The sequence below is a fragment of the Tarenaya hassleriana genome, unplaced genomic scaffold, assembly GCF_000463585.1.
Source record: "Tarenaya hassleriana unplaced genomic scaffold, ASM46358v1 Cleome10, whole genome shotgun sequence".
In the NCBI taxonomy this organism is placed as follows: domain Eukaryota; kingdom Viridiplantae; phylum Streptophyta; class Magnoliopsida; order Brassicales; family Cleomaceae; genus Tarenaya; species Tarenaya hassleriana.
The window spans coordinates 228806-255537 of NW_010960188.1; the positions used below are offsets into that span (position 1 = coordinate 228806).

Consider the following 26732-nt stretch of genomic DNA (forward strand, 5'->3'; position numbering starts at 1 on the left):
GTTCAGCAGTGAAGTGTTTGTGTTTTGTTTTTTTTCTTTTATTTATTACATTATATGTTGGAGTTGATCTCTCATGCATTTCCCGCGAGTTGATTACAATAAAAGTATAGCCAGAACGAATCATTATGTATAAGATTCGGCTTATTTTAAATTTAAATAATAAAACCAAGTGGTACAAAGGGGTAACTGAGGATAAGACAAGATCCAATAACTTCTCTTTAATGTCCGTGACGAAGCAGCGTCCAGAGTTTCTCTTCCATTTTTTTGTTCTTTTTGTCGGCTGACAACGTCACAATTCATGTAATATCTAAATAAACACCTCTTGTAAAAACGTTGTTTTTTTTTATCAACAACCGATTCATGCTGAATACAGAAATATTGCTTTTTTAAAAGATTTTGAATGATATTATTCCAGTGAAATTCTCATTGGTTGAACATTTCAATGTGATTTATTCCCTGTAAAAATGACAATTCTTCAAAACCGTCGACATTTTTTACAAGTTTAATGAAAAAATCAACAATCCGGTCACGAAGTTTTTTACATCCATTGACAGAGTCATGGGATCTGCGAGAAAAAACAATTTACAAAAAAACTTGCCCGAGGGATCATCAGAAGAAGCACCCAAACGCTCCACATGAGCTTACAGATAATAAACATGAACAAGAAAGAGGGATGTCATCTGACAGCCTCTCTGGATATCAAATACCTGAATCCGAAACTGTGAGGGATCCACTCGATGCCTCTCCTTGATTTGCATCTCTTCAGGCATTTCCTCGACGATTCCGGTAGAATCTTCCAGACCATCTCCGTCACGCATAAGCCCGAATCCTTCGCAAATGTCTCCACAAGCTTCGGTAATACCATCTTCCCATTCCGTACGCCTAAGCTCGCCCTTACGTACTCTTCTTTGGCCGTTTCTAGTTCTTGGTGTATCCTTTTCGCTGTATATACACGTACCTGCCATATATTCAGATTCCAAGGAACACGGATTCGTCGAGAAAATTAGCATGTGGGTTGAGAGGCTCGTAAATAGAAAATGTGCAATAAGAGTGGTCTGTTCATTTAGTACCGCAGGATCAGAGTGGCTGCCTGATGTAAGTGCAAAGTATAGGAGAGGCTCGAGATGCTCGATCGCGTATCCCATACGTTCATCCCCTTCTCTGAATTTCCTCGAAGCAAACAATAATCTGAGCCACTGCCCACAAAAAAAAGGTGAAAGCTTTCACTTCATGTCGGTATGTTCTTTATGCTGAGAACAAGCGTTTTTAAGACATCAGAAATATGATTTTTCTTTAGGCACCTGTCCAGGACGAGACATTCTGCATCGAAGGATCGAACTTTGTATCGCGTCAGCGCTCACTGTGTGGCCGCCTACATTATATGCAGCCTGAATCATCAAACACAAATATATTACCCGTTTTTTTATAACTTGTGAAGACAGATGTGAGCTTGCGACTAGCGCGCACGCACCTTCAGTAGCAGTAGAACTCTCTTCACATTGTTCTGTGGGATCCCATAAGCTAAAAACGCCTGATATGATTGCAAGGAATTGCATCAGAAATCTACAAATAAGAGGGCTGGAAAAGATTGTAGCAAGAGAGGATTACATGCATCACAAGTGCATTGTGCACGTTTATCCAGAAAGCTAGTTTCTCTTCATGTCTCAACTTCCTTGGATCCACATGTTCCAGTCTACTGATGAGCGATCTGAAAGAAACAATTGCATATGGACTATTGGTAATAAATCACACAAAAGATGCACTATTGAAGTACAAATACACATAGTTCAGGCATATGCAGCAGAAAAAGAGCCCATTTCAAGACACCTGAATCTGATTCCTCTATTGAGAGTTCATGTTTTACTAAACCCAAAACATCTACAGCTCATGTCGGTGCATACTACTTTTGTGGGATTCATGGAAATACCGTTATATGAAATCGAAATATCATATTTCATCCATCACGTTAAAACAACTCACTTGAAATTTTGGAGCAGATCTTCAACCTCGCTGGCCTTTTTGACATCTCTGTAAATGCAAGGCACTTCAACCATGGTGCTATAAGGCCCACTGAATTCGTTGAGCCCTTCTACCTGAAAAGGGTTATCCAATCGTACATCGAAAGATGTGTTGTACTGATCAGAGGGGGAAAACACGCTCGTTGATGATAAAGATGAGCTTGGAGATGAAAGGTCTTGGATCACTGAAGGTGGCTCGGCTAGCTTGCAATATATGGCTGACATACACTTGATCATTTCCTCGGATAGCTTGTTGGGTGTTTCTGGAACATGATCCGATATTCGTGTGCCGAGATGTTCAGCCAAACTGATCAGATTTTCTCCATTCTGGGGATACTGTACAAGAGAGACAAATCATCATCAGGCCTTTTTCTTCCAAGGTGTTTCAATATATTTTTTTTTGTAATGAAGGTAACTTGTAAAATTGACCTCTGATTTAGACAACGGCTGAGAATGGCATGAACGGACAGCTCTAGCACGAGAATCTTCGGGGGAAGTTCTACCATCAAATGCTGACCGTTGAGAGAGCTCGGAATGGCTACGATGAACACTCGCATCTATTTGGCTCCTGTCTCCAACAGAGATATCGATTTCCTTTGATTTATTATCATCAAACGTGGGATTTGTAGAATGGATTGGAGATTGATCCGCTTCCAACGTTGTATCCGCCTCAGAGAAGTCTAGACACCATCTAGGGATCATTGCAGGAGACTTATGTCTTGTCTTTTCAGACTGTGGGGGAGACACGGAGGAGATTTTTTGCTCAAAGGCTTTCCGGTACAATGAAAGAAGATACTGCTCCAAATGCAAAACTTCCAACTCCAGAACTGAAATTTCTTTGATTAACTGTGTGGTTGGCTGGAAAGATATACCAAGAACGCATCTCAGTTGCACAGAGATAAGTTCCAAACTATTCAGTTTGATAACTGGAAGTAACTGACCTTGGGCATGGGAATCTCTTTTGTTTCGCTCGCCATGTAAATTGACGAAGTTCGATAACCCAATGCCTTTTCTAATGCAGAACGAACCTTAAACTGTTCTTGCAATCTCCTTTCAAGCTGTATAATCTGCGATTTCAGTCACAAAATAAAGTTTAGGCTTTAGAGCATGGCAAATGAAATATGGGATGCGAACCAAATAGCAAGTCCATACTGCTACCTCTTGCTTCAATGAATTTTGGACATCGGTGCTTGGAGAAGATTGCTTCTGCTTGGTTCTGGTTAACTCAGTTGAGTGACCCATGTCCTGAACCAAGTCAAGAAAGATCCATAAACAAAAACCTGTCTAAGAGGAGGTCCCAATCTTGTGACCCAGCAAACAAAAATGCAGATGAAAAGGAAATATTTTGTGATGGAGATCGATTTCTCTATCATAACACCAGAAAGAAAATTCCTTGAAAGAATATCTGACAAAGAACAAGAATACAAAGAAGTAAAGCACAGCGTCCTGTCAAAAGATCTACAAAAGATGAAGAAGAAAAAGGAAAAAGAAAAAGATACTTATTAGTCAAAGAAACAGAAAGATAAATCCAATAATCATGTTGCAGCTTCTTAAGCTGTTGTTCTTTTAACACATACTAATACTTTTTGTTTCTCAGCTTTAAACCTTTTGTTCTAAAAGCAAAAGGAGGAACAGATGAATTCAACTCACGAGCTTGATGCGTTGGGAGGCTTCAACATAACTAGTCGAGTTGTTATCTCCCTCGGCTCTTTTCTTATCTGGAAAGCTGTCATTACACAAAGACCAAACATCAAGAATCAATGGAATTATCCACATAATTTTCCCCTCTCATATCAAGAATATATTCCGCAAACCAAAACTCTGCAACATGATCATACACCTTTCACCAATAATACATCTAACAAGAATGTTTCTTAAACCCATCTGTTAGTTGTTTTTCAAAATAGCAAGAACTTTCAGCTTTATCCACTAAAATATCAACCATAGGAAGAAGAGAAAATTTGATATACCATGCTTTGGGACATTTCAAGTAAGTTTTAGCAGGAAGGCCAACGAGAATGGACTAAAACTTCAGTCCATTGTATGTTCTGGACCACAAAATCACAACCAAACTCTATATGGAAAAGCCAAACAGAAGATCTGTAACTTTGCAACTATGGTTTCTATCTTTTTAACTCGCTTATGTCTCAAAGTTCCAGTTTCTCCATGAGTCATCTCAGACAGGCATTCCTTTAACAGAAATTAGATATAAATTTGGAGTAATTTACAAGATACAATGAACAAATTTGTAAGAAAACTAACAGAACATTTGACAGCTTACCTCTTTGAACGCTTATGCATTTGGACCGTTCCGAAATCCAACATTTTACTGCCTCCACTACCGACCCCAAATCCCATTATCTGAGAAATACCACAAAGGCGGCGACTTTACGCCCCTCGGTTGCCGGAAAGCGTAATCTTTCCAAGAAACCGGAGGAAAATGCCGAGAATGTCAGAGAAAACAAGAATTACCGCCTTTGTGAATGCGAAAAAGGTTTGGTCGGAAACCGCCCAGTTTATCAACTCCACCAAATACCTAAACTTTTCTTCTTCTACGTCAACGCACCCTTAAGACCCATGATGCGCTCATTGAAATCTTAGAAACTTTGCAGTCTGAGTGCAAAGAACTCAGAATAAAAACTTCGATTTTTCACACAAATCCTGAAAAGCAGAGGCCTTTGTGACAAATGGCATGTGAATCTTCACCTGTAAGACGCCAAATTACATGTTAGATTTAGAATCTTCGGGCTTTTTGCGGTAAAGGGGAAGGCTTTTTGCATTAAAAGGAACAAAACGAGCATGGCGGGTTCAATTGAAGAAGAAAAGTTGGAACTGGCCCCTCGCAGTGAGAGGAGAAGAAGACACTCCCCTCGTGTCAAATATCGACGTGTCCAAGAGTCGGACAATTTTTCAACCAAAAAAAAATGGTGGAGAGAATTAGATGGTCAAACTAGACTGAGTGATTATGGCACGAAAGAAAAGAAAAATATGACCATTATTAAACAATCAATAATACATTTTTAATTATACAAACAAAATGTAATACTAACATCAATTGATCTTATACGATAATAATAATAATAAAATTTATCAATTCCAGTTTCTAGATTATTTCCCGATAGTTGGAGTTGGTGACCGCCCCTCTCCACCTCAATAAGAGTTACTGGATTTCCATAGACAGAGACATTAAGAGGTCCCATGATGCTTTCAAATATCCCGATTAGTAATGGATATCACATAGCCCAAGTCGTAATAACCTCATCACTTCACACTCTTAATCTAAAGTCTGAAACTTTTCTACCCAAACCCTATGCTTTCGTTTGAAATGCTTCCGCTCGTAGGAAGAAAGCAAAGGGTTAAATTACATTTGGACATATTACCGAACAGTTGATCTACAATTAACCCGTGAACCAACATGTCCATATCCATGCTTAGGTTCTTCCTTAAAAGCTAAATTCTGCTTTTCCGTTTAATTATTATTTACCTAAAGCAGCGAAAACGAATGCATCCAAACATCAAAAAAGTATTAAGGGGCTGCAAAAAAAAAGAGGGTGGAGTGTCCAAATGTAAATTGCTAAACAGAAAAAGGAAAACGGGAAAGAAGAAGGCAGAGAGATTCACCTCAAAAGAAATGAAAGTGAGGGATTAAAGAGGAAACATCGGATGTTGAAAGCAGAGCCGAGGAAGAGAGTTTGTGTTCTTGCGAATTGTCTGAGTTCTCCTTCTTCCTTGTGGAGAAACAAAAGAAGAGAAAATTGCCATTGCTTTGTCCGAATTTTGTCTCTGTCTTGGAAGTCGACTTCCATTTGTCAAAAGAATCCCACACGGCCGAAGCATTAAACAAAATTGCAATGTGAACGTATTAAAAAAGTTTCTATCTTTTTTTTTCCGAAGATCAATGCTGAAGAAGAGGTGGCCAATCCTGGTTTCCTTTTCTTTTGTCGTCATGTTTCAGCTAGTCGTATGCAAAGTATCCAACCCCATCTGATTGGTTATAAATTTAAAATACAATTGATGCTCCAAATCTTTTTTTACTTGGCATTGATTTGTTTATAATCTAAATTTATCGAGATATGGGGCATAAATATTTTTGTTTGCTTATATTTATTTAACAGAAATACAAAACAACACTAAATTTCCCGTAGTTTAAAAAAAAAGGAATAAAAAAGGAATATTGTTTATTCGTTTACTGAACGTAAGAGCAGTAAGTTAATCCAAGCCAAGTTTTTGTGTTGTCGTCTTCGTCTTCTGTCTTCGTCTTCGTCGACCCCACCAGCAAAAAAAGAAAAAGAAAAATTGTAAATTTGGAACATGCCTTTGTTATGGTGGTGAGGCAGAACTCAGAATGGACATTTTTTTGTGTCAATTACAGACAAAATTTGGTAAGAATAAACTGATACTATCCGATTTCGGAGCTCACAAAAAAAAAAAAAAAAAACCACCTTGGACTTGGAAAGAGTCAGGCGGATATGCTACCTCCCTATATTTTTACAAATGCTAAGTTTTTTGTTTTGTTTTGTTATGTGTGTGTGTGTGTGTGTGTATGTCTTGGAGATTATAATCAATGGATATACGACCAACATGATATAGTATCTCGAACTAATCGGTCCAATAAATGGGAACAATAAACAGGAAAAGGTTTTGGTTAAATGTGAAAGCAGATGCCCCTTGGTTGGGTTTTTCCAAACACAAACGGACAATTCTACGGAAAGCAAAAGGCACATATATATGATGTCTCTTCATCAACCCCATCCTTTCTTTTGTAGACGGAGGATGATTTTTTCCCCATTCGTCTTAATTAAGTGGTTTCCCCAATAGTTCCATATCATAATTACATAATAGCTAGATAAACGTGATAATGTCATATGGTCATCTACATAATTTTATTAATTTCCACTGTTCTTTTCACTTCAAATGAAACTACAATAACTTCACTTGTCAAAAAGCCCACCAGACGAGCAATAATCGATTAAAAAGCCCACGAAAGATGCCCGACCTCAAAACATGATGTGTCCAAAAGGCCAACTGATAAGTCGGCCCAAAATAATGTTACATGGTAAATCTCATGGATCTCTGGGCCGACCAATTGAATCCGATAAATTAATAATAATAATAATAATATTTATGTTTTTAAAGAAGATACGAGGCCCATTAACAGAAACCCACTGTATCCTTTGGTACGGTAAGGCCCAAACACAAAAAAAATTCCAGTCGTAATTTAATGGGTAAAGACAAAATAAATATATAAATGAGGGAAAAGGTTGGACCGACGATTGAGGGGAAAAAACAAAAGCATGCTTCGCTTTCTGGTTTCGCGATGAAGTGGTTGCTGTCTCTTTGTTCCCTTAAGCCGAGGGCCTTCGCCTTCATAATTCTTCCATTTTCAAGGACACATTCGTTTGAACGAAAATTAGCGATTTTTTTTTCCACAATAAATGGTTAGATTCAAATTTCACATTTATTTTTTTTTAATTTTAATAATGATTGTTAAAGAGACGACCACACGGACATGCAAAGAGGAATAATTCATAGGATTAGTGATAATTACCATATGGAAATCATTGGTCGTCTTTTTGTTTCCCCTCCTCGCGGGAAAATAATTATTCAGTAGTCCCTTGCGCTTTAAGTGGGTCTAGTTTCCAGCAAATGCCATCACACCGCCTTTGTCATGTCTTTTCTCTTTAAAAAACATAAGAACAGCAATTTTATAATCCTCTGTCTGAAAAAGCTACTTGTTAAAGTTATATGTATAGTGTTCTCCTACCTGCGATTTGGAAATAAGAAAATAAATGCATTTTCCCAGTATACATAAATACGAAAACTAAACTTAACACTGGAGGCGTGCCAAAATTTTAAAATAAATGATTTCACATCAAACCCAAGGTCTGTATATTGTATAATGGCTTTAATTATGATAATTGGCATGATCTTGTCTAGGGTTTCAAAAACCCAAAATCAAGTTGTAAAAAGCATACTTTGTTTTGTTTAGATATATAGTTTGATTATATAAAATATATTTAGGAAATAAGTAGCAGTGTAAGACCTCTTTACCAAACCCACAAAAAATGTTTTACGAATGAAAAGAAACTAAATGCATATATGGTCCGAGTTGTATGTAATTAAATATGCAAAATCTTCAGGAAGACGACCTTTTGTTAAGTAGACGTCACTCTGGATTCTACCCAGCAAGACAACGCCCCCACAGAGCATGACAGAAACGCAGAAGAATTTCAGATTCAAATAAATTTTTTTAATTTCATAAAGTCTTCAACTTTAGCCATTCAAGAAAAAATAAACTCTCAAAACAGCTCCAGCAATAACGAGAGAGAGAGAGAGATGGCGTGGCTGTTCGGTCATTGAGAAAAAGATGGTTAACCGAGAGAGAGAGAGATAGAATATTTTTTCACGGCCCACAACTAGATGCAATCATCAAAAGCATGAGAGAGAGAGAGAGAGAGAGAGAGAGAGAGAGAGAGAGAGAGAGAGAGAGAGAGGAGACAATGGTAAAAGCAAAGATAAAGAAATCGGGGCACGACTCATTCGGTCAATCCCTTTCTCTTCGTTTCTTGCTTCGACGTCTCGCCTTTTTCTCTGCCTTTTCCTCTTTTCCTCCTTTGCAATTGAAAGGAGCATTAAAAATTTCAACGATTCTTCGTATGGAGCGGCTAAATTTTGATTCTTTGGTCGTTCCTTTGATGCTTGCCACCACCGCTATCTCTCAGTCATTGTACACAGTTCTGGGCTTAGATGTTTAGGGATCACAAATATGGTATTTCTAGGGTTTTTCCTTCTAATTCTCCATAGCCCAGTACCTGGTATGGTCTCCTTCCATATTTTCTACGGTTTTCTCGAATAAAGTTGGCTCATTGTTTCCTAATCCTTATTAATTGTGTTCCCGGAACCATGGTTGGGTCTTTGCCCCTGTGATTGAGTTTGAAGAAAGTGGCGTTCTGGACAACTAGTCTTTACTGGAATTCGAGTTTTTTTTTTTCCTTTTACACATCTTTTAAGGATTCGTTTATTTTTCTCAGTCCTGATAGATAAGCTTTTGCCCGCTTAAGAGCAAAATATCATGTTTTAGAGTTTAGATTGTTGTCTGTTTTCTGTCAATGAGTGAGCTGCTGTGACAGAATGGCTGAGATTAGGCTTGCGAAAGTGGAAGAGAGTCAGACAAAGATTAGGAGTGTTCCAATAGCCGTAACACCTGAAGGCTTCTGGTGTTGCCCTTCTCCAGCTGCTTTTCAAAAGACCCTCAAATCTCAAAACCATCTAAACAAATCAAAACCATCATCGCCTCCTCCAAAACCCTCTTTCCCGAAGAATCAGAAGCCGGAAACTGAGCAGAAACCGGCCTCTGCCACTATAAGATCAATCATTGCCTCCGATGATCAACAACAGGGTCTGAGACTTACTGGTTCTGACATGCGCAACATTGCTGCTCCGGCGGTTCCAGAGAGGTCGCAGAGGCAAAAGGTGGAGACTTTGCCTAGAAAAGTGGCGATTGAGTTTGGTGAACCTGGAACCAGTGACATGAAAGTGATTTTGCTGGGAAAGCAAGGATTTTGTGTGAAGCTGAGTGTTCACAAGAACGTTTTATCGGATAATAGCAGTTTCTTTGCGAATAAGCTGGCTGAGAAAGATCCGGGCATCTCGTGCCTTGAGATCGAGAGATGCGAGGATGTGGAGATATACATCGAGACTGTAGGACTAATGTATTGTAAAGATATGAAGCACAGATTGATGAAACAGAGTGTAAGCCGAGTTCTCCGTGTCCTCAAGGTATTCATCTGATCCTTGTATTGAATTTTGCAGACTGACCGATTGTGATTCTAGGTGCTCTGTCTCTCATTAAGTTTAGTTGTAGTAAGGTCTTTATGGTGTTACAATTCTTGTGCAGGTTGCGGAAAATCTTGGTTTCAGGGCATGTATCCAGTCATGTTTGGATTACTTGGAAGCGGTCCCGTGGGTTGGGGAAGAAGAAGAGAAAGTCATCTCATCGATTCTCAGACTCAAGCACAAGGGCTTTGGGGTCATGCCTGCCCTCAAACGAGTTGCTTCGGATATAGTGGACCCTCCCAAAGGGACATTATCCCACATTATCGAGCTTGTTCTCAGAAGCAGGGAGGAAAAGGGCCGCCGTGAGATGAAGGCTGTAGTCTTGAAGCTCCTCAGGGAACAAAACAGTGTCAGCTCAGCTGACAACTTCAATGAAACCATCTATTCCTCTTGTCAGAACTGCTTAGACTCGGTCTTGTCTTTGTTTAGACAGGCTGCAGAGGCAGAAACTGGTACTGAACCTGCCTCGAAGCAAATAGCTGTAGAGGCAGATAACCTCTCATGGCTGCTTGACATATTGGCTGAAAGGCAAGGAGCAGAGGAGTTCGCTGTCACATGGGCCAACCAGAAAGAACTCATTTCATTGCATGAAAAGCTTCCATTGATGTTACGGTATCACATCAGCCGGGTGACTTCACGGCTGTTCATAGGGATAGGCAGAGGAGAACTCTTGCCATCGAAGGACACTCGCCTCGCACTGCTGAGAATGTGGCTGCAACCGCTGATCAATGACTATAACTGGCTCCAACACGGTTGCAGATGGTTCGATGCGAAACTGGTGGAGGAAGGAATCGGCCAGACGATTCTGACACTACCCCTTGAAGATCAGCAGAGCATTCTGCTTTCATGGCTAGGAAGTTTTCTTTCAGCTGGTAATGGATGTCCGAATCTTCAGGGAGCATTTGAGGTCTGGTGGCGTCGCTCATTCATCAGACCGTACACAGTGACAGATCGTCCAGGCAACGGCTTGTTTCAGGCAGAGTGTTCGACCAACTCAAGCTGGAAAGAAGAGTGAGTTAGAGAGAGAGAGCTGTGTGTGTTTGTACAGTTTCTGGAGGGAACGTGTGGTGATGGTTTCTTCAGTTATGTTGGTTGGTTTGCTTGGTTTACAAGGTACCTTTACAGAAGCAATGGTTAATGATGCTTAAGCGGCGGAGTAAAATCTCTGTGGAATTTCTCGTATAGATTATATGATTAACCTTTGTATTTAGAAAACTTTTTGTGGTTTTCATCTTTAATTTCCTCGACACTTTTTTCTGTATCTCTCAGTTTGCAATGCCATTGACGGATTCTGTGTATATCTCTATATATGAATGCATACAGACGATACAAGGTTTCAAGTGAATCCATACCAAGATCCAATCGAACCGCTTTCATTCGCCCCGCTTCAAGATCGTTGATTTTGGGTGAGCTGCCTACAAAAACCAATGCTGAATCTCAAAAAAGTTTGAGTCTTTAGAGGATCTTTCTCGACCTAGCAAGACGAAACGATACTACAGTATGTGTTCGCACTGCGAATCTCACTTTCACTGAAAGTAGTAGGAGTCTGTCTGAACCATGTCCTGTAAATTTCTGAAATTTTCGTCGTTGTTTATACTTTTTTTTTTAATCTGTGAGAAACTAACCCTGCCGTGTCTTCGTTTTTATCAGGTGGGTATTCAGCTCTGTGATTATTGGATCTGGCAACGTTCACCAGTTGTTCGACGAATTGTCTCAATCACCTTTGAACATCTATCTTCCTCAGTCTATCATCGGTTAAGGAAGCATCTTTCGAATTTCCCCCTTCGTGTGTGCTTCTGTTCTCTGTCTTTCCGATGTATTCCAGGAGATTCTTGAACTCGATCAACCCAGTTAGATCCACAATCAGCCATCAAGTTCGGTTTTTTGGACGTGATCCTTTCCCCAACAAAGTCCAGCATTACTTGTACCGAGCAAACCTCGTCGATTCTATACGTCTCTGTCTCCGCTCGGCATCCAACCGTGACTCGCTGACTTCTCTGTTAAGTTACCGTCTTCTCGACTCTTTCGTTGTCAAGAACGCATTACGTTCAGCTCCTTCCCTTGCCTCTGCCTGGTCTATCGTCAAAACCCTTCAAAAGAATCGCCAGTTTTCTCATGACATCCATACACTGCATGCCCTTGCTACTGTTCTTGCCAAGTTTCGCCGATCTTCAGAGCTTAGATCTCTTATTGGGGTGGTTGATGCTGGCAAATTTGGTAAAGTTCGTTTCAGCTTTATGAACCTCATGAATTGGTACGCAATGGCTGGCGATTTTAACTCGGTTCTGAAGACATGGGAGAGGTATAGATGTTTGGAAGAGGAGAAACTCTGCACCGAGTCTTATAACGTCGTCATGCAAGCTTACACAAAACTGGGTAAAGATTATGAGGCGGTCGAGACTTTTGAAAGGATGATCAACGAAGGAGGGATCCCCAATTCCAGAACGTTCACGGTTATGATCGAGCATCTAGTGAATTTGGGAAATCTGGATGGAGCTGTGGACATTTTCAAGATCTTGCCGTCGATGAGGATCACTCGGACACTGAAGCATTATTCGGTTTTGATTGAAGCAATCGTTGGTGAAGAACGGTTTGGCGAAGTCAAGACTCTGCTTTCCGAGATGAAGGCTGATGGGAAATTCCCTGGAAGACGTATGCTGGGGCCTCTGAAACGCATGAAGGACATGGGATTCGAGCAAGAAGTGGAGGAATTCTTGGGAGAAATGTCGCCAGATGAGAGAATCAAGGACATTTATGGTTATTCCATGGAGAGTCCGAGCGATGATGAAGAGGGTGACAGAAACGATGGTGATGATAGTGATGGTGAGGAGGTTGCAGTTAAGTTGAAGCCATGGCTGGACCCAAAAGCTCTGGCGGGTGCGTTAAAGAACTGGAACCCTAGCACGGTAGCTGCTCTGGAAGAAGCTAATTTCATCTGGACAAATCTGTTGGTCTGTAAGGTGCTGAGAAATTTCAAATCGGCGGAAACTGCATGGAGTTTCTTTTGCTGGGTGGCGATTCAACCTGGGTTCACCCATGATGCCTATACCATCGAGAGAATGATGGCTCTTTTAGCATGCCATGGCAATGTAGAACTGGTCGATAAGCTTTTCTCCAAAGTGAGAGCCGAAGGGATCAACCTGCCTTTCAGCACCATCAGGCTGATCATCGAACTGTACGGTGTTTCTAAGAAGCCAGACGCAGCCCTCAAGGTTCTCCGACATGACAAGACACTCTGCAACCAGATTTCAGATTTCAGTCTGATGTTGTTATACTCATCCCTCCTAAGAACATTGACGAAATGTGGGAGAAATGCAGAGGCTTTGGATACGTTGGATGAGATGATTCTGAACAACATTTGCCCCGATATCCAGACATTTTCAGGTTTGATGTATCATTTTGCGTTGCAAGGAGAGATCCAGACTGTCCAAAGACTCTTCTCGATGGTCAGACAGATAGGTCTCGAACCAGACCCGTATATGCTAAAGCTACTTGTCCAGGCATATTGCAGATGCGAAAGAGCCGCACTTGCTTACAGGGTGTTCCAAGACATGAGGGATACGAATCTGATGCCAGACAAAGAGACGAAAGATCTGCTTGTGAGGAGTCTCTGGAAAGAAGAGAAGCGAAAAGAGGCAGCCATGGTGGAAGAGAGCTATGAAGAGATGAAGAACGTTCTGCCATTGAAGTTAAGGGGTCATGTCTGGACCATCAGTTCGGAGAACATCAATCAGGTTCATGGCATTTACAGGAGCTGTGTTCTCAGGACTTCGACTTAAGCATTTAAGCTGTTTTTTTTCCTTAACTCAGACTTGAAAAAAAAATCTGATGTTATGGCTCCTCTGTTTCATCACAATCTTGAACCAGAGGAGTGAATCTCAGACATAAGATTCTGTAAACTTGAATTGATCTTCATGCAGTGAGTTTGAGTTGTGTTGAAGAGGCAAAGATTCGTAATTTGGTTTTATTTCCATTTTAAGAATTATCACTGACAATACAAATTGTACAGCACTGGTTACATAATTGAACACATTGAGATCTCTGCAAAAAACTATTGTGAATATATAAGCATCGAGTAAGAAGTAACCTCCTCGCAAAGAACATTTTACAATCCTTCACAATGTCACCTCCTCAATCCTGGCCAAAAAGATGGAAAAAGATTCAAACTTCCGAAAACTGAAATAACATAGAACGCCTTAGAAACCAAGAGTTAATTACCAGTTCCCTTGTTCTAAGCTTGAACTGGAGGGGAAGCTGAGGATATGCCTTAGAACAATGGTTCTGGCCAATGTGATATCTTTGCTACACCTTGCTGCATTTTCGCCCACTTCCTCTATTTTCTCTGCAAAAGCGTCTAACTTCCGGCCAATCTCGTGGATCGCAAGCCTTACAGCTACATCTTCTTCCTCCTTGAGGGCAAAGTCCACTTTCTGCAACATGGACTCCATCTCTATCTTCAACTTGTCCACGTGTATCCGTATGTTGTCCATGTCCTTTATGGTGACAAAGGCCCCAATCTTGATCGACAGGACGATGTCTTTCTGCCCTTTAACAGAGCTCTCGTACTTCTTCCACAGATAGTTACACCACTTACCCACTGAGCCAATGGGAACAGCCAATGCAGCGGCCACTGCAGTCACAACAGGCGGTGCAGCCACAGCGGCTGCAACCACCGAGAAGATCAGGACAGAGACAAAGGCTGTCATGAAAACAACGTTCGACACTTTTCTCCACGTTTTTATGTTCTTCATCTTCTTATCAAGCTTCCTCTTTTGCTTATGAAGTTGATCCAGAAGCAGAATCTGCTGTTCGTAGACAGATTCGAACAGGGTAAAGAAATCTTCATCAAACGGATCACCCGCCGCTTTAAACTTGTTGAGCTCTTCCAACGTTTTGGAGTACTTGTTGTTTCCTCTATCAACGTCTAGTGATTCCATCTCGAACTGCTTCACAGCGAACTGAATAATCATCTGGCTTACCCTCGCTCTTCTTACGCAATTCTCCACAGCGTTGCAGAAATCTAGGGTCTTTATCGTACTGTCGAAGTAAGCATTCACCAAAGATGACAGCTCCTTGTTTTCCCACACGTCTTCTCTGCTTTCAATGATGAACCTGACGACCTCTTGGTTCATTTCAAGAAGACATCCGGAGACGTCTATGAGCGAGTCGAAGGACAGAGACTGGGATTCGGCCCGGGAGGCGATCGAGCTGATGACTCGGTTTGTGCGTAGGTGAAGCGATGAGTCGAAGGATCTCAAGTCGGGGTCTTGTCTACACGCTGACTTGTAAGAACTCAGATCGGCTGAGTAGATGGAACCCATGTCGGTACGGATCGGTTTGATGGGTGACGTGTTGATTCTGTTGCTGCTGTAAATGGATTTGTCTTCCATAGTTTTGGATTTGGATAAGAATCCCGGGAACATCAGACAATTCCCAAAAGACTGACCTGCAGACGATGTTTGAGCAAAACCCAGAGATTTCAGAAGAACCTGCTGCTGGGATTGCGCCTGATCTGAACAAAATCTGATCCAAAACCAAAACAGAAAAGAGAAAAGAGAACAAAGTACCTGAACTGGGATCAGATACAAGGGAAGACGAGTTTGGGAATGGACAAGTGGAAGATGGGAGGAAGGTGAAGAGAGGCAAGGAAGCATCGGAGTAACTTCTGTGACTGATGCAGCCACATTGCAACGTTGACCTCTTCCACCCAATCAACAGTGAGTCAAGTCCAAACGCAATTATTTTTTGTAAAATATCTAAACAAATTATAATTTACAAAAATTTCCTTTAAAGCTTTAATTACTTATAAATATAAATGAATTTCAAATTTGAGAATATCCAAAAAAAAGTTACTTGACATCAAACTTTATTTATTTAAATAATAAAAAATATTAAATTATAATAACATATAGAATATCTAAAAAACTACAGTTTCAATTAAATGATCGAACTATTAAGAAATAATAATATTATAAAATAATATATGATTATATATAATTAATATTTAAAATGATAAAATAATAAATATATTATTGATATAATATATTAATTTAATAATTGTATATAATTATTTGTTAAGAATTTATTATTAATAAAACAAAATAAATATTAACGTTTTATTATTTTAAAAGGATTTAAAACATAATAATGGATAAATGTTTTTATATTTTATTTTACTTTGTGGATAGTTTGATTTTTTTTTTTTAGCTATAAGTTTGTGGTTTTGTAAAATATAAATTTGAATGATCAATGAAGCTATATCATGTTTATGGTTTTTTTTTTTAAATTTGTAGACTAATTTAAAAAGGCAGTTTCCTTAAAGACGCTAGGGTTTGTGTATTGTTCTTGGTCTGAAGATGTGAGGTTATTATTAATCAACACAAAAAGATATTGTAGCGTCAGCAGAAGAATTCATGGATACCTAACTGAGTGTGTTTTGTGCAAGATTTGACCATTGGGACCTTGACGTATTTGCATACGCCATCGAAAGACCACTTGAAACAAGCAACCCAACCCTTATGTTTCTGACCTCATCAACGAACTCGAGCTTCTTCTTAGTTCTTACCATGCGAATCCGATTTTTTTTTATAAAATAAAAACGTACTCTGAAACACTATCAGTCTGCAAGTACACGCATAAGCTAATTCTAGGAACATCCGGTGGAGAAAATTACTTTCAATAAGAGGCCTTACTTATGGTAGAGGTAGACAAAGCTGAAGACCAAGAATCCAGCCATCTGCACATTACAAACCAATGACAACGACACACGTCAGAACCCCCTGTTCCATGTGTGCGCGAGACATAGGGATAGAGGGAGGGGAATAGAGGGTTTTACAGTGGAGAAGCAAGCTCCGTAATAGGGATAAGCGGTTGTGATGAATCTCTCGTACTCGTTGTGTCTGTATGGCCTCACAGGGATCTGGACCAAACTCACTCAATCAGTTTTACATAAGCATATCCCCGAGTCTGGAGAGATTAGATTGATCGAGGGGCTGACTGACCTGCTTTGACAGCGACAAAGAAGTGTACCCAAGTTTCTCGTATTCAACCTTGAACTGGAATACGCCATACACATCCGGAACCTTGAATGATGTCATATACACCCCCTGCGCATTTTCCCAATACAGGTTAGACTAACCCCGAAATAGAATACATCATCTTCCCCGGAATAACAACAATATAAAAAAGGAATACTACCTTTTTGTCTGTTGACAGGGTTTTCAAAACGTACGGGCTCATCATGTAGAACTGAACCTGCACATCATCAGCCACATACGGTTCCCAGTTCTTCCCAGACCACTCGTGTATCTCCACTGAGAATTCCTGCAGTTGAATTGTATCATATTAATTAATTCAGGGCCCTCTCTCAGCAGTGCGTCATGAAACCTGGTTTTATCCTATCATATGCAGTGTAGAAGCCATACCAGGTCATCTTTTATTCTGTACATTCCCGGCTCATCCCTCTCCCCAGCTTTATGATGCACAAGATTTCCAGCCTGCAACCATAAGATAATAGATATATATATATATACACACACACACATGAAGGATAGGACATCTCCAAGCATGAGAAGTAAAAAAAAAATGGAACAAAAACACATCTAGCTACTTCATGAATTTATTATGTATGTATCAATCCTGATTAAACTTGTGAACTTCATTGTGTGAGAAACTAAAGAAAATATCAAAAAGCTTATAACCTTCAGGTGCCCCCTCTCGTGGAATACCCATTTGCTTAGTTCAGTGGCAAATTGCTCGTTACCAGATTTTCCATATCTGCAACACAAAGCCATACATAAGATCAGCCATCCTCTTCCTAAAAAGTTAAAGTACACATGAACTGATGATGATCATCTGAAAGTCTCGCTTGTAGCTAACAGATGAAACATACGCCCACTTACTTGTTTGGACTCCCAGCTTTCTGCACCTCTGATCTGAAAAACCTGGCTCACATAAAAAGGAGAAAAGAAACACTCAGACTGAACATCTATATGCAGATGGAATAATGAGTAGTTGGGAAGGCTTCATATATCTGCTAACCTGTTGCTAAACAACTGCAGAGAGCCAGACACCATGACCCTGGCATTGTTTCTGGCCTGCAGTTTTGTTAGTTATGCATCAGAATCTCAGGATTTGAACTCAAGCCACTGTCATGGAGATGCTTGAGCAGTGGAAAGTGAAAGGGCCAGATAAGAAAATGTAACTCCACAGGCACATTAGCTTATCCATGTACGAGTTTCTACTTTTTCTAGGTGCTCTGGAGTGGGCATACTAGGTGTATCAGCAAGAAAGAGAGATAGATACATAGAGAAAGGGAGAGAGTTCACCTGCATGACAGAGACAAAAGAGATAGCAGATCCAGTGAGTTGTGGAGGACTTGACAACTTCGAGCTCGGGTTGGCAGAATATGCCGAGGGAGAGGCTGATAGGACTTTCAAGACCTTATATGGAATAGAAGCCATGCGTTGGCGAAACATAACCATTGATAACAAGTTACATCAAAACTGCACGTTCATGGTGAAAATGGAAAACAACCAAGTCATACCAGATTGTTGGCAGGATTCAAGGAATGTGCAATCCCTCTGAAAAGCACAGGAGCCTGAAATTCAGAACCCAAGTAACAAGATTCTACGTCAATCACATTCTATCGAAGAAGTCGAATCGTAAGACACACAAACAAGAAATTTACCTCAATTTTTGTTTTCCCTAAAATCACATCGGATTTAACGAAATCGTCAGCAGCAATCAAGGTGTGATCTCCATCAATATCAGAGACCGCGTAGCTAGAATGATCGATAACCATAGCTGACGCATCCTACGGAACAAAAAACAGTAACAAGCCAAATTCCAACTCACATATTATTCGGAATAAAGCCCACAAACTATGGACCAACCTCGTCGAAATCAACTCCACATTCGGTGGCAATGCTCCGAATCAAATCAGATGCAGAGACATCAGCCGCCAAGATCAAGTCACGACCGGAGTCAACGAAATCCGCGATAGATTTCGAATCAAGAGATCCCCCAAACCCTAACCGAGAAAACGCCACACTAATCGATCCATTTCACACGCAAAAACAAAAATGTAGGCCAGGCAAACTAACAGATCGAGAATCTTACGGTCCGTTGACGGGGCGAAAATGATCAATCCGTCGTACAGGTACTGCCCATAACGTTGAAGAGCAAGCTTCGGATCTTCAGAAAGCTTGAAATCGAGTCCAAATCCACGGGAGTTGAGAGAGTTAAAGAAGATGGAGTGAGAGGATTTGAGTGAAAGATCGTCAAGAAGAACCAACAAACGCCGATCCGTCGGATTCTCAACGGAGAACGAGAGGCATAGTGCGGGAAGCAAGAGGAGAGAGATCACTGCGATGAAGCTCGAGACTTTCGCCATTTTCAGACACTAGGGTTTTTCCCTGGTGTAGAGTGACGACCAGAGGGGAAGCAGGCAGAACCGAAGTCGATCGTAGCACACCCTTGCCCGTTGAAGACTAATACCGTTTTGTTAAAGCTAAATCGAAACGTTGATCAAATTACGAGTACTACAAAAAAAAAAAAAGGTTTAAAAAAGGTTGGGCTTCATAGTGTTATCGGCCTAAACAAGTTTGGGCTTAAAGTTTTGTGGCCTACAAATTAGGTTTCAAACAATTATGGGCTTAAGTATGGAACTAATAAACCAAGGTCCGTAAAGAATGGGTCCGGTTCACTTGGCGATTTCCAATTTTTTTATTTTTAAGCGCAGATATTTAGTACTTTTAGCCCAGGAACTAAGCCCATAAAGGGCTTTTTGGGTTGGGTCAGGTGATACATAATTTTATTTTATTTTTGGGTAGAAATCGCCTTATAATAATCAAAACGAAGAAAAGATAATATTGTAATATTTAAACATTGCAAACCGAAAATTAAAAAGTTAAATGGGCCCCACAATCACGTGCTTGTCAATGCTCGCAAGGCCCTGGGGCCCACTTCATCGAGCACTGAAAATCAAAAATTATTTTAGTTTCTAGCGAAACAGTAATTTTAAGTTACAGTTTCTGTGTCGCACGTGTGGAGCCGAACCGGTCCCACATCCACTGGAGCGTCACATGTGTCGGCCGGGACCCACCGGCCTTAGTTTTGAACGTTCAAAGTGAACATCATCGTTCACAATTACCGGAGTCCCACAAAGGGCATCTCTCCCTCTCTTACCGCGTGTAATATTCCTCTGCCACGTGACATAGATTATCAGACGCTTTCATACCCGTCGGATCGTGACCGTTCGATTTGATCGTACGGTTGAGAAACGAAGATCGAAATGGATCAATTTTTTTTTCACCGGGCAGGCATTGTCATTTGTCAGATTCCAAATCAAGCTTTTTTTTAAGCAGTAGTGAGGTCATCGATTCAGCAGCCTATTTTCCTTCTCTTCACATGTTCTTTACAGTGTATGTGATCCGTAAATAGTTTAATCTACGAAATCTTCATATATCCCGTATGAATACAAACATTAGCAAAAGATTTGTCTGGGATATATGTTTCACCCATTTCATATATATATATATATATATATATATATATATATATATATATAGATAAGATGTGTGAACGAATAGGAGACAAGGGCGAACAGCAAATGGATCTCTCCTTTTCCTGCATTGTATTAAAACACCGTTCCCATTAAATTATTTACGAAGTCCCGATAACAAAAAGCTTTCTCCTTTTCAATCATCCCCTCGTGAAGGAAACCCCGTCTCTCCCCTCGAGAATTACGTAACACGAACTAAAAAAACTACACCAGAAAAAGACAGAAAAAGGGTAAAGACGGAGAGATAGAGAGAGAGAGAGAATGACGGCAGCGGGAGAAGGAGGGGCGGCGGCGGGGAGGACCCCGACGTGGAAGGAGAGAGAGAACAACAAGAGGAGAGAACGTCGCCGGCGAGCCGTAGCGGCCAAGATCTTCGCCGGACTCAGAGCTCAGGGCAACTTCAAACTCCCAAAGCACTGTGACAACAACGAAGTTCTCAAAGCCCTTTGCTCCGAAGCCGGCTGGATCGTCGAAGACGACGGCACCACCTACCGAAAGGTTCTTCCTTTTTCTAAAATCTTAATTTTTTTGTTGTTAGTTTTTTGCTTTTTAGATCGGCATGTTCGGTTTTCTTTAGATCCATATACGGCATCGCTCTCCAAATATTTTTCTTTAGCTTGATTTCCTGGCAATTTTCCGGCACGATTCTGAAAGTTTTCTCGGGAAACAAACAGGGGTGCAGACCAAAGCAGGCGGAGGGAACGGGCGCGACACCACCGCGCGTGAGCGCGTGCTCATCGGTTCAGCCCAGCCCACAATCCTCGTCATTTCCAAGCCCGGTTCCTTCGTACAACGCAAGCCCGGCCTCGTCATCGTACCCGAGCCCGACCCGGTTCGAGCCCAACCCGTCGGCCTACCTCATCCCCTACCTCCGAACCCTAGCTTCCTCCAGGAATCTCCCTCCTCTCCGAGTTTCCAACAGCGCCCCCGTCACTCCCCCGCTTTCTTCGCCCAGAGGCTCCACCCCTAAAGTACTACCCCGATGGCGAATCAGTAATTTCGCCGTCTCCGCCCCGTCAAGCCCGACGCGTCGTCTCAATCGCACCGCGATTCCCGAATGCGACGAGTCGGACGTTTCGACGGTGGATTCGGGTAGATGGTTCTGTTTTCAGGCTCCGTCCGGTCCGCCGTCTCCGACTTTTAACCTCGTCAATAAGAGCGGGGGCGACTCGGTGAAGCCATGGGAGGGGGAGAAGATTCACGAGGTCGCTGTAGACGACTTGGAGCTGACGTTAGGAAACCCTAAAGCTCGTGGTTGATTAAGAAGGGCATTAACGTAAATCACATCCATTCGATTCGATGACCGGCCACTTTGACTTGAGCCGTGCCTCCCGTTTAACCTTTAGCTCCTCCTAGTGTTGGCCGTCTACTCTTATATGTACATCTACTTTTTCATGTAGTTTTTAAGATTCGCTGTTCCAATTAATGAATGAGAAGCCGGAGTTATTCAACTCGACATGGGGCCCACTCCTGTGAGTGTGGTTTGGTCTTGATGGAGGCATGTGCATCTCTCGCGTGATTACCTCTGAATCCGCCCTCTTTTTAATTCGTACGTCTCTGAATTGACTCTCGTTTTGACAATGACGGTCCATTATCAAACCTCTGCTACTATCTTATCTATGATCTTACCCCTAGCGGTCTTTATGCCTTATCCTTGAGAGTTTTACAATATACAGTTGCAAGAAACCGTCCATGTGCCAAAAAATGTTGGTTTTTGTTGTCCTGATCACTCCAAACTCACGAGAACAATAATAGTAGCACCCCACCGAAGGGTTAGATCATGTCTTTTGCCCCTACCTTTTGCAATCTTAAAGGTAATTAATGAAACGACATAAAAAAATTTCCTAATAAAAAAAGTAGGAAAAAACAAACCAATATACTATATGTATAAGGTTTTGGTTACAAACTCAAATAGAACCAGACAATTCGTTGTGATAAAAGTCTAGAAATGGACCGCATTTACATAATCACGTAGAAATGATATTAAGCATGGGGAAAATATTTTAAATCACAGTTGTAAAAAAAAAAAAAATTATACTTATAGAAGATAACCCAATAAAATGAAAGGCGCTAAATGTGAGATAGGGCCGTTGAAAGATTAATATACGACGGACCAAGATGGGCCATAATGGGCCTCAACTGCACTGAAGATAATTTTTCAATCGGCCCATATCGGACATATATCTATACGGCCCTTTGACCATAATGTAACCATTTAAACAGAAAAAGAACATTGGTGCGGTGTCTCTGATGAAGTTCAAAGATGCAATTTGTTTAAAGGAGGAAAAACCATGCCCATCTCACGTCATAGCGGTTTTCCCTAGGGTACTTTACAACATTGTGTGACATATTGACGTCATGTAAACCAAGAAAAAATTAAAAGAAAAAATAATCCATTTGTGAATCAATGCTTTACAAGTAAATAGATCTACAAAAAAAAAACCCACTGCGGCTTTGTTTTTGTTTTTTGGGCCACCCCGCCAACTCTGGATTTATATTGTACAATTAATAATGAAAAATAATAATAAACATGATGAGAAAAAAAAATTGATGACAACTTGTTCATTAAAAATTTGTAACCATTTCCCGTTCATTTAAATATTAAAATCAACCACCCATGGGTTAGATTTCAAGGTATGATGACATATTAGTTGTTACTATTATGATCGAACTAAAATGTTTCTTAAACCTAATCCTAATTATACCAAAAAAAAAAGTTGGGGGAAAAATGAAGACGATATCAGATGGGACTATTATTCTTGTTTTGATTAGTTTTAAACTAAAAATTGATATCGCATTGAAAATTTACATTAATTGAAAAACAATTAACCTTAAAAATGTTGCCATATATTTTCCTTCGTGTGATTATATATACGTAGCTAATTTAATCACGAAATAAATATTTAAACACTCGTTTATAACTTTAAATCAGTTGTCAAAAACTGTTCGTTTAGAGATTTCTTCAAGTGAAATATGATGCCACGTACATACGAATACATTAGCGGGAAAACCGTCATATTAATAATTTTTGTTAAATATTATCTTCTCGACATTGTCTTTATATCTTCGTCAGCGTTGAATTTCGTGTCGCGTTTGCGCTCTAGAAACTTGGAACGTGACAAAAAAAAATTGAAATTATTTAAGATTAACGTAAGCATGAGTTTGGCTTATTCTTATTCAAGTTTTGACCAGCCATTTTATAGTGTGATTAATTTCGCATCGTTACAGATAGCGGGGAATCTGTTACATAACTCCGGAGAAAATGCAACAAAATATAATATGAGGGTCCTAGAAGATTGAAGCGACAAAGTTCGGTGCCAAATCATCTTTGATTATAATTAATCATCTTAACCATTTAATATTATCGTTTCTTTCTTTTTTTAAATTTTAATTTTCGGTCCATACCTTTCATCGTTTTCATGATTTGGGTAATGCATAGGTTCGTCAATTTGCTGATACATGCAACCCGCTTTGTCCAACACTCGAGTAGCCCGAACCAACCAGATTGACACGACACCACGGCCTAAGGTGCCGCGCATGGACCGTCAATTGTTAATATTTCCAGCCCAATTGGCACGATACTCGCCCAAAGTCGACGGGAAAAAAATCATATTACATGAATGATTATACAAATATCAAGTTGAATGGGGTCTACTCGAACAAACAACAAACATAAAGTAGAAAGAGTTAGCAGATAAAGAAAAAAACGAATTATATATATATATATATATATATATATATATATATATATATATGACCTGTGTTGGCGTTTACCAATCATGCAGTATTATAGGAACAGATCATAAAGTAGCAAATTTGATTTTGCAGGGTTCAAGGAACAGTTAGAAATATAAAAATATCGTCGGTATATTTTTCCGTATACACACAGAGGCATGTATGTATTGATAGATACGAGTTGGAATCGTTTGCGTGATTAAGACTATACGGTGGTAATTTAATTTGCATAAGATGCTTAAATCGAGGCCATGCACGTGTTATGTACATCCATACTCTGTCACATATATACATACATATTGGCGTAGGACAGGGGAGGGGTGTGGCTGTGGTAGATAGACGTTTGTAAGCGCCAATATTATATCATCTATCGACGGCTAATGCGAAAATTAAAATCTATATGACCAAAAATATATTGAAACCCCAATGAATTATTAACATATGCACAAGAGAATAATGTTTTTCTTTGTATACGGGGTGTGAGGCGGGGATTTTTGTCCGGTAATAATATGATTTGTTACCAAGAATCAGACTCTAAATATGTTAATAATCTACTTATACCCACCATAAATTGTCTAGCTTAATATTCTACCTCCAATTACTCATTTGGAATATGGAATTAAGTATATATATAATGTTCAGTACTTGATTTATCATTCAATTAGAGACAATAACTATATATATATATATACCTTACCAAAAAAAACTATGTATATATTCGGTGGTTACAAAGTTAACTAAACCATTTTCCACTATGTTCATTAGTTGGTATAAATGACTGGATTCATCATATTTGATTATTTCATATATATTCGGCATTATATTGAAATTAATCATATTTGTCGTCGACTAAGCTAAATTTATTTGATGGACACCCACGTATATAACCTTTAAAATTGGGCCAACAACACTAGTTATGTATTTTTTTTTATTGTAACAAAACATTTATATCAAAATTAGTTTAGTTGGATGTCGATTTCTTTGCATAATCAAGATCATGTCATGGACATTATTTGGTGTGGTGTTCAAGGTTAATACAGCATTATTTTTTGGGACCACAAAATAAGCAAAATTTATTGGGATTTATATTTTTAAATACTATAAACTATCAAAGAAATGTAAATGGTTATAAAAATTTTCACATTGTCCGATTCTATTTCACCATATGTAGTGTGTTTATGTTTCACTATCGACTAATTATATCTCAACCGATTGCAAGTTCTAATTTTTTCTGGCCATATAACCTGTCTGCAATAAATGCCATTAAAGTTGCTTGAATGGATTTACAAATAAAAGTGAAAATTTTGAAAAATAAGATTAATTAGGTTGAGCCTGGTATCTTTCTATATGCTTCACCAAAATGGCTATAAATAGTCCCCACATAAGCCCATGCAACACCACGCTCACTCCTCAACACAAAAAAGGCAAATATTTAATCACCACCAAAGCCATGCAGGCTGTGAAACCACGCGCCGCCATGCTCGCAAGCCCCGGCATGGGCCATGTCATCCCTGTGATCGAGCTGGGCAAGCGTCTCGCCTCCGATCATGGCTTCCACGTCACCGTCTACGTCCTGGAAGCTGACGCGGCATCAGCTCAGTCCCAGTTCCTGAACTCCGAGGAGGCCCTCGTCAACGTCGTTGGCATTCCCTCGCCGGACATCTCCGCCATAGTCGACCCCTCGGCCCATGTGGGTATCAAGATCGCGGCCATGATGCGAGAGACCGTACCGGCCCTCCGGTCAAAGATCGAGGCGATGCAACACAAACCAACGGCTCTCATCGTGGACTTGTTCGGCACCGAGGCCCTACGTCTCGCCGACGAGTTCGACATGTTGAAGTATGTCTTGATAGCTTCCAACGCTCGGTTCCTGGCGGTGGCTATATATTTCCCAACGATAGACGAAGCCATGGAAAAAGAACACGTAAACCAGAGCAAACCGCTCGCAATTCCGGGTTGTGAACCGGTTCGGTTTGAGGATACACTCGACGCGTACCTCGACCGGACCAGCCCACTTTACCGCGAGATGATCGGTATGGGTCAGGCTTTTACGACGTCAGATGGTATTTTGGTGAATACATGGGAGGAAATGGAGCCCAAATCGTTGAAATCTCTGCAGGACCATAAACTCCTCGGTCGGATTGCCCGTGTACCGGTTTATCCGATCGGTCCGCTTTGCAGACCAGTCGAACCGTCGAAAAATAGCCACCCGATTTTGGACTGGTTAGACCAACAACCGGATGAGTCGGTCCTTTACATATCATTCGGGAGCGGCGGCTCATTGTCGACCAAGCAGCTAACAGAGCTGGCTTGGGGTCTCGAACAGAGCCGACAACGTTTCGTCTGGGTGGTCCGACCACCTGTTGACGGCTCAGCGTTCAGCGCATTTTTTGCGGTCAACAACGGCAGCGTTAGGGACGGAACGCCGGAATATCTCCCTGAAGGGTTCGTGACTCGCACGCGCGATCGAGGCCTGGTGGTTCCATCATGGGCCCCGCAGGCCGAAGTCTTAGCCCACCGGTCCGTGGGCGGGTTCCTGACGCACTGCGGTTGGAACTCGACGCTAGAGAGCGTCGGGA

At 40.6% G+C, this 26732-nt stretch overlaps 8 protein-coding genes and 1 long non-coding RNA gene across 16 annotated transcripts in view; 5 read left to right on the forward strand and 4 right to left on the reverse strand.

Moving 5' to 3' along the window:
• LOC104826792 (STS14 protein) overlaps positions 1 to 169 on the forward strand; it is a 1443-nt gene extending 1274 nt beyond the window's left edge. Inside the window, exon 2 of one of the 2 annotated variants that reach the window (XM_010559687.2) lies at positions 1 to 169. The gene's annotated coding sequence lies outside the window, so the exon portion shown is untranslated. The other variant, XM_010559677.2, reaches the window with a different exon arrangement.
• A 292-nt stretch (positions 170 to 461) lies between these two features.
• Positions 462 to 5843, reverse strand: LOC104826805. 2 transcript variants are annotated; one of them, XM_010559696.2, is made up of 12 exons: positions 5640 to 5843; positions 4300 to 4724; positions 3669 to 3744; positions 3177 to 3263; positions 2960 to 3085; positions 2448 to 2876; positions 1981 to 2354; positions 1609 to 1708; positions 1472 to 1531; positions 1302 to 1388; positions 1071 to 1196; positions 462 to 958 (listed from the first exon to the last, which is right to left on the reverse strand). In XM_010559696.2, the coding sequence occupies exons 2-12, from the start codon at positions 4374 to 4376 to the stop codon at positions 677 to 679; spliced, it is 1824 nt and encodes a 607-aa protein (XP_010557998.1). In that variant the 5' UTR covers positions 4377 to 4724; positions 5640 to 5843; the 3' UTR covers positions 462 to 676. The 2 variants fall into 2 exon arrangements, with proteins under 2 accessions (XP_010557998.1, XP_010558006.1); XM_010559704.2 differs by lacking the exon at positions 5640 to 5843 and having other exon boundaries at positions 4300 to 4379; positions 4491 to 4941.
• Positions 5844 to 7214: 1371 nt separating this feature from the next.
• Positions 7215 to 8244, reverse strand: LOC104826816. The gene is made up of 3 exons (XR_773843.1): positions 8168 to 8244; positions 7567 to 7697; positions 7215 to 7392 (listed from the first exon to the last, which is right to left on the reverse strand). It is a non-coding gene; the product is annotated as an uncharacterized LOC104826816 (long non-coding RNA).
• Positions 8245 to 8504: 260 nt separating this feature from the next.
• Positions 8505 to 11152, forward strand: LOC104826822 (BTB/POZ domain-containing protein At3g50780-like). The gene is made up of 2 exons (XM_010559724.2): positions 8505 to 9797; positions 9916 to 11152. The coding sequence occupies exons 1-2, from the start codon at positions 9150 to 9152 to the stop codon at positions 10867 to 10869; spliced, it is 1602 nt and encodes a 533-aa protein (XP_010558026.1). The 5' UTR covers positions 8505 to 9149; the 3' UTR covers positions 10870 to 11152.
• Positions 11153 to 11176: 24 nt separating this feature from the next.
• On the forward strand, positions 11177 to 13714 carry LOC104826827 (pentatricopeptide repeat-containing protein At5g66631). Of its 5 annotated transcripts, none has more exons than XM_010559756.1 (2): positions 11177 to 11260; positions 11505 to 13714. In XM_010559756.1, exon 2 carries the CDS (start codon positions 11669 to 11671, stop codon positions 13631 to 13633), a length of 1965 nt encoding a protein of 654 aa, XP_010558058.1. In that variant the 5' UTR covers positions 11177 to 11260; positions 11505 to 11668; the 3' UTR covers positions 13634 to 13714. The 5 variants fall into 5 exon arrangements, with proteins under 5 accessions (XP_010558058.1, XP_010558049.1, XP_010558041.1 ...); XM_010559747.2 differs by having other exon boundaries at positions 11232 to 11392; XM_010559739.2 differs by having other exon boundaries at positions 11232 to 11352.
• Positions 13715 to 13802: 88 nt separating this feature from the next.
• LOC104826854 (UPF0496 protein At5g66675-like) lies at positions 13803 to 16337 on the reverse strand. Of its 2 annotated transcripts, XM_010559791.1 has the most exons (4): positions 16276 to 16337; positions 15422 to 15552; positions 14073 to 15300; positions 13803 to 13991 (listed from the first exon to the last, which is right to left on the reverse strand). In XM_010559791.1, exons 1-4 carry the CDS (start codon positions 16329 to 16331, stop codon positions 13970 to 13972), a joined length of 1437 nt encoding a protein of 478 aa, XP_010558093.1. In that variant the 5' UTR covers positions 16332 to 16337; the 3' UTR covers positions 13803 to 13969. The 2 variants fall into 2 exon arrangements, with proteins under 2 accessions (XP_010558093.1, XP_010558085.1); XM_010559783.1 differs by having other exon boundaries at positions 14073 to 15552.
• Positions 16338 to 16415: 78 nt separating this feature from the next.
• Positions 16416 to 19352, reverse strand: LOC104826869 (dolichyl-diphosphooligosaccharide--protein glycosyltransferase 48 kDa subunit). The gene is made up of 13 exons (XM_010559802.2): positions 18975 to 19352; positions 18749 to 18885; positions 18544 to 18669; positions 18400 to 18453; positions 18182 to 18295; positions 17895 to 17950; positions 17756 to 17797; positions 17555 to 17630; positions 17279 to 17350; positions 17052 to 17177; positions 16856 to 16960; positions 16690 to 16773; positions 16416 to 16590 (listed from the first exon to the last, which is right to left on the reverse strand). Exons 1-13 carry the CDS (start codon positions 19246 to 19248, stop codon positions 16543 to 16545), a joined length of 1314 nt encoding a protein of 437 aa, XP_010558104.1. The 5' UTR covers positions 19249 to 19352; the 3' UTR covers positions 16416 to 16542.
• Positions 19353 to 20443: 1091 nt separating this feature from the next.
• LOC104826875 (BES1/BZR1 homolog protein 1) lies at positions 20444 to 21874 on the forward strand. Its single transcript, XM_010559814.1, has 2 exons — positions 20444 to 20916; positions 21093 to 21874. The coding sequence occupies exons 1-2, from the start codon at positions 20680 to 20682 to the stop codon at positions 21675 to 21677; spliced, it is 822 nt and encodes a 273-aa protein (XP_010558116.1). The 5' UTR covers positions 20444 to 20679; the 3' UTR covers positions 21678 to 21874.
• Positions 21875 to 25541: 3667 nt separating this feature from the next.
• LOC104826884 (UDP-glycosyltransferase 72E1) overlaps positions 25542 to 26732 on the forward strand; it is a 1944-nt gene continuing 753 nt past the window's right edge. The window contains exon 1 of the mRNA XM_010559826.1: positions 25542 to 26727. Within this exon, the coding sequence (XP_010558128.1) occupies positions 25604 to 26727 (1124 nt within the window). The 5' untranslated portion in view covers positions 25542 to 25603. The remainder of the gene's footprint in view (positions 26728 to 26732) is intronic.

Bases quoted from the DNA above. Each gene is read 5' to 3' on its own strand.
- LOC104826805 (XM_010559696.2), bottom strand. From the start codon at position 4,376: ATGGGATTTGGGGTCGGTAGTGGAGGCAGTAAAATGTTGGATTTCGGA. The intron at 2,877-2,959 runs GTCAGTTACTTC...ATATCTTTCCAG, and splicing joins AAGAGATTCCCATGCCCAAG to CCAACCACACAGTTAATCAA. The intron at 959-1,070 runs GTACTAAATGAA...AATATATGGCAG, and splicing joins GCAGCCACTCTGATCCTGCG to GTACGTGTATATACAGCGAA.
- LOC104826822 (XM_010559724.2), top strand. From the start codon at position 9,150: ATGGCTGAGATTAGGCTTGCGAAAGTGGAAGAGAGTCAGACAAAGATT. The intron at 9,798-9,915 runs GTATTCATCTGA...ATTCTTGTGCAG, and splicing joins GAGTTCTCCGTGTCCTCAAG to GTTGCGGAAAATCTTGGTTT.
- LOC104826827 (XM_010559756.1), top strand. From the start codon at position 11,669: ATGTATTCCAGGAGATTCTTGAACTCGATCAACCCAGTTAGATCCACA.
- LOC104826854 (XM_010559783.1), bottom strand. From the start codon at position 16,309: ATGGTCAAATCTTGCACAAAACACACTCAGTTAG. The intron at 15,553-16,275 runs GTATCCATGAAT...TGGGTGGAAGAG, and splicing joins CACAAAACACACTCAGTTAG to GTCAACGTTGCAATGTGGCT. The intron at 13,992-14,072 runs GTAATTAACTCT...CTTTTTGGCCAG, and splicing joins AGCTTAGAACAAGGGAACTG to GATTGAGGAGGTGACATTGT.
- LOC104826869 (XM_010559802.2), bottom strand. From the start codon at position 19,248: ATGGCGAAAGTCTCGAGCTTCATCGCAGTGATCTCTCTCCTCTTGCTT. The intron at 18,454-18,543 runs GTAAATTTCTTG...TCTGAATTTCAG, and splicing joins TAGGGAAAACAAAAATTGAG to GCTCCTGTGCTTTTCAGAGG. The intron at 17,951-18,181 runs GTGAACTCTCTC...ACAAAACTGCAG, and splicing joins CTTTTGTCTCTGTCATGCAG to GCCAGAAACAATGCCAGGGT.
- LOC104826875 (XM_010559814.1), top strand. From the start codon at position 20,680: ATGACGGCAGCGGGAGAAGGAGGGGCGGCGGCGGGGAGGACCCCGACG. The intron at 20,917-21,092 runs GTTCTTCCTTTT...GGAAACAAACAG, and splicing joins ACGGCACCACCTACCGAAAG to GGGTGCAGACCAAAGCAGGC.